The following is a 12,443-nucleotide window of genomic DNA, read 5'->3' on the forward strand; positions in this document are numbered from 1 at the left end:
CCTTTTCTAGTGTTGCCCTGCACGCGAGGCAAAATTATACAAAAGAAAATAAAAGATGTGAGTCATCATAAAAAAAGAATAATACGGTTTTGTTTCTTTTTTTTACTTTATTCCTGAATGTGTCCAGAAAATTAATAGAGGCATGATTTGTTTTTCTATTATTTAATAATTTCCTGCCTCATTTTATTCCCTTCCTCCCCACCCTGCACCCTGCTCCATTTAGTCGTTGTGGTCTATAAGATTTTAAAGAAGTCAGTTTGGGCCAGTTTGAGCTATCTGTGAAGGTATACACCAAAATCAAAAATAATGCTTTTGAGGAGGGAAGGTATAGCTTAGTGGTAAAGTGCATGCCTAGCATGCACAAGGTCTTGGGTTCAATTCCTAGTGCCTCTGTTTGAAAAAAAATAAACAAATAAATAAACCTAAAGTTACCTCCCCCCCATTAAATTTTTTTTTTTAAGAAACAAGGAAAAAATATAGCTTTGTTTGCACAGGCAGTATCAGGCATACTGAGATGGAAGTTTGTGTGATGGTCCCCCTTCTCCTTCCTTCTACTCTCCCTGCTGTTCTTCGTGACTCTGAGGGTTGATAGAAACACGATGCTCTATCTGTGAGGCTGAGAGCCCGGCGTGGCCGGGACCAACACAGCAGAACAACCAAGCCCCGTTCTTCCTCCCCGACTATAGGAACTCCCATCACAAACTCCACACGTTACTCTTGGGAAAAGGGACCCCTCACCTGGAGCAACTGAGAATTTTAAACCCGAAGGCTCTTTCTGAAAGCGGTGGCCATGGGAGTGAGGCATCTGGGAAATTCCCAAGGAAGCCTGTATTAGCGGCTGGAGCTGGTACCTGCCTTAGAAATAGGTAGAAGCTTCGCTGGTTACACTTCAGACCTTTGCCATCATTGCTACTTTGTATAGCAAGTGCTACTCTGTTCGTGTTCACCTCTGTTGTTAGACATAAGATTGTACCTTGAGTGTTTAAGGTAAGTTCCTGTCCATTTCTATAATAAAAAATGTTAACATGTTACAAGCTCTAAAGCACCTTAGAGAAACACTGCTGAAGGAAGGAGGTGTGTATGTAGGTGTGTGTGTAGGTGTTAGTGTTCTTGGGTAGACAAAGGGGACATTAGGAATTATCAGTGTTTTATCTCTGAGCATTTTTGAAAACATAAAGCCCAAAACACAGGAGCCAAGACGCCAATTTCTAAAATCAATGCTATGAACCCCTCCCCACCCCCCAACATAGTGCAGTGATATTTGAAGGGGCCGATACTACTGAGACGTGAAGGCTCTCGTTGAGAAGACTAGAAACTGTCCCTGAACTTTAGCTCCAGTGCTGTGCAAACACACTCTGAAATTCACACGCACACGCACACGCACACGTACACACCTTCCCTACTGTGACAGCTCACCCCAGCACAGAAATGAGCAGGGAAATACTAGAAAACAGGGAATCTCATCTACCCTCTTAGGGCTGGAAGCTAAAACTCTCCTGAACACACAGGAATTCATGAGCATAAATAGTTCCTTAACAGTAAATTAGGAATGAAGTATTAGGAGAGGCCACAAAGGGGAAAGAAAATCGAAGAATGTCCAGAAGTCGATTCTCCAAACAGCTTCCACGACAGAGGAGAGGACAGATGGAATGCACCGAACTCCAAGTTCATGACAAAAACCAAACAGCAGCAGTGGTAGGCTTTGGGGGTGCCAAGGTGCACGGCTTCCAGCATCGTTCCAAAGCCATGAAGATGCTGGAATCTTGCCCCGGGCTTTCCTACCTACAAGACTGACTGCATTTTGAACCCAGGCCCACCTTCTGCACTATAGAAAGATGTATTAACAGACTTCTGTATTAACTCCCTGGTCATTAAATGATCTCATTCTAGGACAGGCTGACCAAGAGTCCACCCAAGACAAATTCAGAGAGAGGTGCTTTAATCTTTCCCTCAGCTCTGGCTGCCTCACCCCAGCACAAGGCAAGCTCGGCAGTCGCATGCCCTCCTCAGTCCCATTCACCGTAACATGAGCTTTTCCCTGGGAAAAGCAGGTGCGATTGGCATGACGTGGGACAGGAATTTCTACACTCGCTACAAGTTAAGTGCAGGAAAAATGACAAGTTCTATAAAAGAGGTGTCCATGGATGTGCAGTCTTAATTACATCATTACCCTGGGTCCCCTGGACCAAAGTCCCCAGGTAAGGGCAGTAATTACGCATGTGTGGAGGTGCACACAACACACTCGCCACGGTGGGGTGTGCACACCTGTGATGGACCTCAGGCAGAAGCATCGCTCGTGTTCAGGTCCTGAACGGCATACTAATCACCCCACATTAGAAACCAGATAAATTCTGAGAACACACGCTCCGGGGTAAATCTGCCCCTTCCTTTGTCATCGCAGGATACTGGGGGTGCATGGTAAAATAGAAAAGTGCTTAAATCTCCCGTAATACTTCATTTAACGGTTAACACTATTTTAGTGCACTGTGTGCCATGACAATATTCATTTAAATGCAACAAAGGACTTTTCTGTGCACCAAGTTGTGCAACCAATGTTCACTTTGAAGGTGGGGAGGGACAGAGATGGTGTTTTTCATACACCAACAGCACAGCAGAGAATCACTGTGTGGTTTACCCGGAACGTGTGGCCCTCCTTGTCCCAGATCCCCTAATTCCCAGAGCAAGTAAACCCCCGATCTCATCTTCACAGGAGGTCGGGGACTCGACACAGCAAAAGCCCATCCAAGCTCTGTGGATGCCGGGCCTCCCGGTCATTTCTAAGCAAAGACGCACCAGGACCCCACCCTCAACCAGCACATCAATGGTCCCCCCACACTCGGGACCCTCCCATCCCAGTTCCTGCCCTTGAACTTCAGGCAAAATGACCAGCGTCTTTAGATAACTCTGTGGGTGTCCTGGAACTTCTGCAGAGGCACATGGTCAAAATACATCCAAGGTTATTCCACCAGCCGTTGCTAGAGTGCCACTGGGAAACTTGACACAAAGTCCCGGCCCTGTAATCTCTGGGGAGACCTTGTAACCAGCTGATGAGACACTTTCAATGACACGAGTCAAAGAACACCGAGGACACCGGAAGTCACACACACGACGATATGAATAGCAACAAGGAGGATGCAGAAGCTTTCATCTGGGTCACCCTGGATTAATACCACACTTTATTTAGGTTCCCTGGGATACAGAAAACCACACCGCCTTTTAATGCCCGCCTTTCATTGCCCTGGGTTCCACTCTCCTTGTGGGGGGTGCTCAGCTTCCTCCACCACCAGCCTCATTGGCTTCTGCTGTGGAAGTGCCGATGTGAGGTGGAACACAAAGCAGCCCTTAATCAAAGCATCACCTCTATCAGGGTGCAAGAGAAACTTCCGGAAGACCTCAGCCTTATGGTGACAACACCAAAACTCTCAATATATACAGTGGGCTCCAGTGGAGAGCCCAGCATGAATTTAGCTGAAAATAAATATTTGCCAAAATAAAAACTTTCAAAGGCATTCCAGCTGTACACAAATGTTTGTCAAAATAAAAACTCTGAAAGGCATTCCATCACTAAGCATTTCTCACTGGCCCTATATGAGGTGTGACCATAATATAAAAGGCTTATATTTGGAAGCTGAAAAAAATTTAAAAAGCCACACCCCACAAGTAGCCTCCGTCAGAGTGACCCTCCAAAGGTTAAAAGCGGATCCAAACACTGCCGTTCTTCAGCTACTTGTCAGAACTTTTTAAGAACATCCTTCCAAATCACATAGTGCCTGATACACTGTCTTTAAAAAAATAGATAATTTCTTGCTTTATAACCATACCTATTTATTTATTTATTTAATGGAGGTACCGGGGATTAAACCCAGGACCTCATGCATGCAAAACACACGCTCTACCACTGAGCTACATACACCCTCCCCTCTTTAAGAAGCTGACCTCAAATTACAGGATGACATGCCTTCTTCATTGACTTTTGCTTTGAATGACGTAAAGCTCATTCAGATTTTGAATCAAACCTACCACACCAAGGGGAGACTTCCCACTGCCAACGCTGTTCAGATGGACTTACAGAAGCAATCCCAGAGCTGCAGACGCAGCTTGGGAGACGCCGCCTTGGCAGAGAAAGATGACATGGACAAACCGAAGGGGCATCAGACCCAGAACGTTCTTGGTGCCTGACCATCAACCCCAACACTTAATTGTCATGTTTCCTATGAGACCCAAGAGGTGACTTCCAAGCCGTTTTGCATTTCAGCACCGGCTGCATCACTTTAGTACAATTTGGCCGCAACATCCTTTTATTTCTTTGAAACCAAGAGTAAGAAAATCCACTTTGAATTTTCCTTCAAAGAACTGAGGAACGCCTGCCCTCTCGCATAACGCGCTGGGCTGCGGCGCCCCCACCGGGCAGACGGGGCCCCCCCGCGCCCAAGCGCCCGGGGCGGGTACTCACGCCATGATGCCCGAGAGGTGGAACATCTCGGCCGTGATGTAGGACAGGTAGCTGTACAGGAAGACGAAGAGCGGCTCGATCACGCGCACGTTGTGGGTGAAGCGCGTGGTGAAGGCCGCTATGAAGCCCAGGAAGACGCCGATCAGCACGCCGCCGACCCCCACCGCGAAGAAGTTGGCGATGCCGGCGAACACGTCCACGGGCTCGATGGTCTTCATCTGGCAGAAGGACTTGAACAGGTTGTACAGGACCTGCGGGAAGGACAGCGCGGTCAGGGCCCTGCCGCCCGCACCGCCGCGCCCACGTCCGCCTGCCCCGCGACCACGACGAGGCCCGTGTCCCCGAGGAGGCGCGGGGACCCTGCACGTGCTCAGCCCCGGGTCAGGGCGGCAGGGGACAGCCCTCCACAGAAGGCCCGGACAACCATAAATGAATAAATGAATGCCGAAAATGATTACTTACATATCTAAATAAATAAAATAATAAAGTAAACAATTGTATGTTTAAACAATGACTTAAATATTTAAATAAATAACAATAAAACAAATATTTGTTTAAATATTCAAATTTTTAATTAAAAAGTAGGAAAACAAACAAGTATTTATTTAACTAATTATTTAACTAAATAAATAGTTAAATAAAAATAAAAATATTTGGATGATTATTTAAATATTTAAATAAAATTAAATTAAAATGTTTGTTTAAATAATTATTTAAATATTTGAATAAATAAAAAATAAAACATGTTTGTTTAAATAAATATTTAAATATTTAAATAAATAAAAGAAAACAAGTATTTGTTTAAATAATTAAATACTTAAATAAGAAATAAAATTTTTGTTTAAATAATTATTTAAATATTTAAATAAATAAACTAATAAACAAGTATTTATTTAAATAGTTGAATATTTAAATAAATAAATAATAAAATAAAATTTTTGTTTAAATAATTATTTAAATATTTAAATAAATAAACTAATAAAACAAGTATTTATTTAAATAGTTGAATATTTAAATAAATAAATAATAAAATGAAATATTTGCTTAAATAATTAAATTTTTAAATAAATAAAATAATAAAATTAACCAATATTTAATTACTTAAATATTTAAATAAGTACTATAATAAAATAAACATTTGTTTAAATAATTGTTTAAATATTTAAATTAATAAAATTATAAAGTAAATCAATAATAAAATAAGATAAAATAAAAGAAAATATTGTATCAGTTTCCAGTGTACAGCATGGATGGACTTGGAAGGCATTCTGCTAAGTGAAATAAGTCATCCAGAGAAAGACAAATACTGTAAGATGTCACTTACATGTGAAATCTAAAATATTACAACAAACTAGTGGTTATAAGAGAAAAGAAACAGACTCACAGATGCAGAGGAAAGGGGGAGGGGAAAGATGACAATGGAGGATGAAGAGGTACAAACTGTCAGGTATAAAACAAGATACAAGGATGTATTGTACACCATGGGGAATACAGTCAATATTTTATAACAACTGTAAGTGGAGTATAACCTTTAAAAATTATAAACCACTATATTGTATACCTGTAACATATAATATTGTACATCAATGATACTTCAATTTTAAAAATATGATACTGTAGAATAAATACTTAAATAAATTAAAAATTAAAAATTAAAAAAAACGAAAGCTTGGATAAACGCGTGTCATCAGGAAAACTATTTCTAAACCCGAGAGACAGGAGACTTCAGAACTATTACACGACTTACTCCTAAAACACTATTTTTTAGATACAGCCTAAAAGATCACTTTTAAAGGCTTGGTTGGCGTCCGACCTGCCCTGCTTGTATCACCAAGGGAAGCAGAATGTCACAGAGAAAGCTTCTCAGTGTTGGCTGTGAATCTGGTGACCTTCCAACGTCCTGTTGTGGGGTCTCACGTGGAAGGGACCCGCCCATCAATACAGGTACCCTCCCTGAAGACATCCTGCTCCCAAGTCGCTGAGGTCCTCGGTCGGAAGCTCCCTCCTCGTCCCACCCACACACGCACCTCTGATGAAACACGAGACCTGACTGGTTTTTCATACAGCAAAGGGGCAGCAATCAGCGTACATGAGTGCGTCTGCTCTAACTTCACACATGTGTGTGCCTCTAAAAGGATGAGACCACACTGTTGCTTGGTTTCTGAGAAATCTGCACAGTCTTTACATAGTGTAATTAAGTCTTCAAAAACGCCAGGCATTCATATCTGCTAGGCACGATGCTTTCAACCACATCTCTCAGGGCCACTGAGCAGCTGACATGGGAGGTGACAGCTCATTCTTTCCCCTTTTTGCACAAAACCAGCAAGTGAAATACATTCCAGGCATGTGCTTGCTTCTTTTCACTGTCATGTTTGCAATCGGGCTCTCCAGGAAAGGTAGCCGACGGGACACTGGGGTCTTTAGAGCACAGGCCATCTACACCCTCCCTGGGTTCTGAGAATCTCAACATTGAACCCCTCTGTCCACAGGCACAGAAAACGTCAGAGGCGATACCAGAATCCAAGTGTCCTGACCTTCTGGGTCAGCTCTTCAAGGTTTAACAATGAGAATGAGTCAGAGACTGCTAACCAGAAACTGTCCTGGCAAAAAGCCATGTCACTCTTTTCTACCTCACTTGTGGTCCTTTGTAACTTACACACTTCAGATTTCAGGTAATGTTTTCCTCTTTTGATCGTAAACTCCTTGTAGTTAAGGATCACACCTTATTCTGACTGACTTCTTCTCTGTTGCCTAGCAGATGACAATAAACATCTGTTGGTTTTGAAAAAAAAAAAAAAAAAAACAGTGGATTACAACTTAGAAAGCCGTGAGCTTTTCCCTTCTCCTGAATGTTGGCATAACACTCAAGAGCCTCCGGTAAGGTACCACCAAGAAATGACTTGAGTACGGGAAGAAAAAAGCAACTCACTAGCCCGAGGACCTACATAGCCTGAAGAATCATCATTTGCCAGAAAAGAACTGGCTTCAAGTAGCATCGCTTCCTACCTTCAACCAGACCTGCCGTGCACTTCAGATTTCACCGCATCAACACGCCACAACTGCATCCTGAGGGGGATCGGAGAGGCGCTATATTTACCCCCTGCCTCCAAACAGCCGTGGCCAAGAAGAGACGGTCACCCGCTGCCTGGGGAGAGAGATGGGTCTCCCAGGCGTCATCTCTGCACAGCCAGCCTCCCCGACCACTCGGGCTCTGCATTCCGCCCCCACACACCATGGTTTCTACTCCCCTCCCTCCAGCCAATCCCATCTCTCCCTCATCCAAGCCCCCTATAGCAGCCCCAAGACTCGCTTCCTTTAAACACTACGTTTCCATTTCTCACTTACTCTCAAATGTAGAATCTCTGACTGCCTGACTTGGGGAAGAAGGCTCAATACACCTGGTGCTTTTTATTCTATTTTATTTTATTTGTGCTGCTTTACAACGCCCTTCAGTTTTGGAGAGGGGAACCTCCCCTATCTTCCACAGCTCTGTGGAAGCTGCTGTTCCTCTCCAGCCTTCCTGGACCCCGACCCCTTGCAAATCGCCCTTCCCTCCGCCCTCCTGCAACACAGAAGGCCCCCCAGACCATCCAGCATTTGGTGATACCCTGTCTTGTGTGACTGGTGCTGCTTCTTGAACACCGACCTCATTTCCTCAAAAACATTAGAAATTCCTTGTGCACAGAACCCAGGTGTCCTCCCCCTCTGTCTCATCTCCCTGTACCCACCCCCAGCACACTGACAGGGCTGCAAACGACGCCCAGGTCCTCATCCCCAAGGAACACCTGGGCAGACAGCATACTCTTTCCAAAGCCATTTTCCCAGCAACCCAACCCATCAAATCTGTCAGAGGCACATTCTGTCTTTAACATCCCTTTGGGTTTTGCAAAGAGTGAGGCTGATCCACAGGCTCTGGTCTTTACTGTCAGGACACTGTCAGAGGCTCCAGGCTGATCACTCAGCTGCTTGGGAGGCCAGGGCACCTTCCAAGGAAATACCTTAGGTCGAGGCATTACCATGACGACCAGAAAGCTTTCCATAACCTCCCATGTGTGGTCCACTGAACCTGACACCTAGTGATCAGCACAAGATAAAATTCTTTTAGTTACAACTGGCCATAACCCCACAATTGGTTCACTCCAGTTAAATCTTTAATTTTATCACCAGGGAATCTGTATAGAAAAGTGCTTTTGAGGTTATAATTTTTATATAGTATATGTGTATGCGTGTCCCTACAATTTCGTCTCCAGTTGCTCTGTGCAAAGTTGACCTCAACTTGACAATCACAGTTTTAGAAAACTGAAAAGCCGGTGGTGCCTGTTGGCTAAATTCTGTAATGGGCTGATGTGACAGCTGAGTTCTTTCAAATGTTTCTATTCATCATTGTTATTTAAAAAGTTGTGTATATGAAAGTTAGATATTATCTGTTCTGAACTTTGATTTAATATGTACAATAATGCAGTGAAACCGTGCAACGCAAGGATGCAAACAATACAGAGGTCTTTATCAGACTAGCTCTGCTGAGAAAAAAAGAGTTTTCACGTCACGTTTGCTGAGATGAAACACAAAGAATAATCGTTTCTGCACAGGAGACTTTAAATCTATTCTCCTACTTGCAAAAGCAAAATTGAGTACCAAGCGGTCTCTGCTTATCCTTCCTCTTCCTGAGTTAAATGCCCCCGCACAGCACACAATGACCAGGCGACTCGTGCACATCCCTGTGCTCTCACCACACAGCCCGCTCTCCTTAGCCAAGCTCAGTGATGACAGACTGAGCACACTCCCTAAGGGTCCTTGGCCAATGCATTAGAATATTCAGCGGTTGCATCAACATGTTCTGTTGATGCAGAAATGACGCTGGAAACTACCCTGTGAGCCTAACTCACTGGACTATGGATGGATAACTGAGAATCGGAACATCTGTTCATAAGAAGGGAAGTTTAGCAAGGTTTTCCTAAGATGTTTCTTATAAGGGAGAGAACAAAAATCCTATTTTAAAAACTCACCTTTTTTTTTTGGCTGTCACTTCTCCCGTCAATTCCAATCTACCATAGCCCTGGACAACAGGACCCAGAGTTTGACTTCAACTGATAGATTATGAATTTTTCTTTGCTTTGAGACATGTTTCTGGTGGGCTTTTGCCCCTTTGGATTTTCTAAGCTCAATACCGAATTCACCGTGACTGGGGAGGGAGTTAATGGCACTGACCACCACCTCACTCATCCTCATCCTATGCTTCCAACCTGACTTCTCTCTGCTTAGTCTCCACCCCTCCAGGGACAACACTGAGCGGCACATCCTTTCCACTGTGCACAGCAAGGTCCGCGAATTGCACACCTTCCCCTGAGCCACGAGCTCCTTCAACCTCTCCTAGAGATAAGACGAGATGAATGAACCAAAGAATCTTCTATAAAACACCCCAACCTCTGTCCTTTGAGGGCACCTGACTAGGAGGGAAAAAATTATAATTTTTTACACTATTGCTCTAATTATTCCTGACCCTGGAATAATTGTGGGTCAGTTCAGCCCCACAATTCAGCCAGTCCCTGGGGTGTGTTCTTCAGTGTTGGGTAGGCGGACCTCGAGCATGCCCTGATATCCGTGGGGGCGGCTTTAAGGGTCCTGGCTCTCAGCCCAGGTAAATGAGCTACTGACAAAACTGTCACCGGACACCATGACACTCGTTGTGGCTTCCAGGCTTCGGGCTCGTCGCAGGGGCTCCGTGACAGAGCCACCGTGCCCTTTCCCCATCCTTGCCCCACTTCCTGCGCTGGGATGGCCGGCCCTCAGTTTGGCCCACTGCCCTCTCTGGGCCAGCCCTGCCTCTTCGTCCAGGAAACCACATTTGGTGGCTCCGTGCCTCATGACAGGAAGCTCAGGACTTGCTTCTGCAAAGCCCCTAGGGCTTTGCACCCTTTAAAGAGTGGTTCAGCCAGATCATTTGCAGGGACCTGATCCTTGACACCCTCCCAGGATGCTCCAGTGAGACGACTGAACAAGAAATCTTGGAAGAGACGGGGAGGCAGCGTGAAGACAGGGCAGGTCATTCTGAAACTCACCTGACGTCTCCACCCCACCCAAGGAGGGGTGCAGCGGGTGGCACGATTGCTTTGTAATGTTTCCTATATCCTAACTGACCCAAGATTTCCACAGTCTCCCTCAACAAAGGAAACAATGTATATATCAAACATTAGTCACAGTGGAAAACCTGATGCCTCCAAAAATTAGAATGAGTTGTAAGACACCTTCATTGTTAGACGCTGGCTTCCTGGTTAAAATTTACTATTGGTGAGTTAACGCCTAACCGCTGTTCATGCGCAGTGGGGTAAATGAAGTGGATTCATTACCTGAGTGAAGTAACCTCACTGTCTTAAAGCAGCTCTTAGCTATTCTAAAAACTGGGATTTCCTCATCCGTAAATAATTTTTTATGTAATAATATCCCCACGGAGTTAATGGACATCCTCAAATATGGTATTTTATTCAGTTCAGGGGCCTGAACAGGGGCTAAGAGAAAATAATGTTGGTTTCTATGCTAACTTTTTTTTTCTTTTCTTTAGGGGTGTGGTGAGGTAATTAGATTGATTTATTAATTTTTTTAAATGGAGGTACTGGGGATTGAACCCAGGACCTTGTGCATCTATGTTAACTTTTAAACGAATCAGGAATAGTATTTTAATGATAGGAACTAATGGGGGTCGGGTGATGTAAATTACTTAAGTTGGGGTCACCAGAACATCCTTAACTGGTGGAGGAGCTCCGTGCACCCCTATGGGGAAGGGAGCGGCTTCTTGCCTGAGCTCAGGATGCAGGTAAACCCTGCTAATGTTAAGCTCATAACAGCCCCTGACTCTCTAGTTATGTGTCAATACGTGAGAATTAAAAATAATTTGCATTTCTTGAATAAATACCTAATTATGGGGAAAATGGTGAGGACCCAAAGTATGCTGCTTGAGTAGGAACTAGAAGGGGGGTGGGTGATGAAAAATTTGCTTAACATCAGGAAATAAATAATGCACCAGCCCCAGATGGGGAGAAGGCACTCAGCGGGCGTCATCACCGCACTCCTACAATACGTATCGCATCCTGAGAGCATCACTTCTCACAAAGGATGCTGGGACCGTGGGTGCTCTGAGTTCTGATCAGGGACCATCACTGCCAGGGACACACGGGTCACGGTCACTGTGATGTTCCGCTGGCAGCCGCAGAGTCGTGCAAGCAGGACCAGCCACGCAGCTGGCACCACCTGGTACAGAATGAAGACGAGGGCCCGTTGTGGAATCATGAATAAATAACAAATTAGAAATTCCCTGAGAATTTTATGACGGCAACAACACAGCGCTGGACCCAGTGAGGGGCCCTTCCCAGCACAAAGGCCACTCTGCCGGCCGCGTGGTGGCCGAGAGGCCTCACTCACCACCGTCACGGCGTCATTCAGCAGGGACTCCCCGAAGACCAGGATGTAGAGCTGCTCGTTGACGTGGATGTTCTCAAACACGGCCAGCACGGCCACCGGGTCCACCGCCGAGATCAGGCTCCCGAACAGCAGGTTCTGGAGCAGAGTGATGTCGCTCAGGCCGAAGGCTTCGATCTGGCAGATCCCGAACAGAGACACCCCGATGCCGATGGAATTCCACAGCGTCCCCACCACCGCGTACCAGAAGATGGTGCCAATGTTCTCGAAGAACGGCCGGGTGGGCATGAAGTAGCCCGCGTCCAGCACGATCGGGGGCAGGAGGTACAGGAAGAAAACATCCGTCTTCATGGCCGGGGGCGACTTCTCATCGACGCCAAAGATGATTCCGCCCAGGAGGAGCCCAACCATGATGAGAAGGCAGCTCTCGGGCACTATGGTGGGCAGCTTGTGGTAGAGGTGGAAGCCTGTTAGGGGAAAAATAAAGGCACGGAATTTGGGTCATGCAGGCATCATGGGGAGAAGACAAACAGTCTAACAGAACCAATCAGGTCCATTTCAGAACCTCCCAGCTCAG

The 12,443-nt window shown here is 45.2% G+C and overlaps 1 protein-coding gene across 1 annotated transcript in view; it reads right to left on the bottom strand.

Annotated features, from left to right (window-relative positions):
• The window catches only part of SLC9A2 (solute carrier family 9 member A2), a 56,015-nt gene that overhangs the window by 25,762 nt on the left and 17,810 nt on the right, over positions 1-12,443 (bottom strand). The window contains exons 2-3 of the mRNA XM_074354499.1: positions 11,870-12,333; positions 4,454-4,704 (exon numbers count right to left, since the gene is read on the bottom strand). Coding sequence (XP_074210600.1) covers positions 4,454-4,704; positions 11,870-12,333 — 715 coding nt within the window. The remainder of the gene's footprint in view (positions 1-4,453; positions 4,705-11,869; positions 12,334-12,443) is intronic.

Source organism: Camelus bactrianus, chromosome 28 (assembly GCF_048773025.1).
Source record: "Camelus bactrianus isolate YW-2024 breed Bactrian camel chromosome 28, ASM4877302v1, whole genome shotgun sequence".
Classification (NCBI taxonomy): Eukaryota; Metazoa; Chordata; class Mammalia; order Artiodactyla; family Camelidae; genus Camelus; species Camelus bactrianus.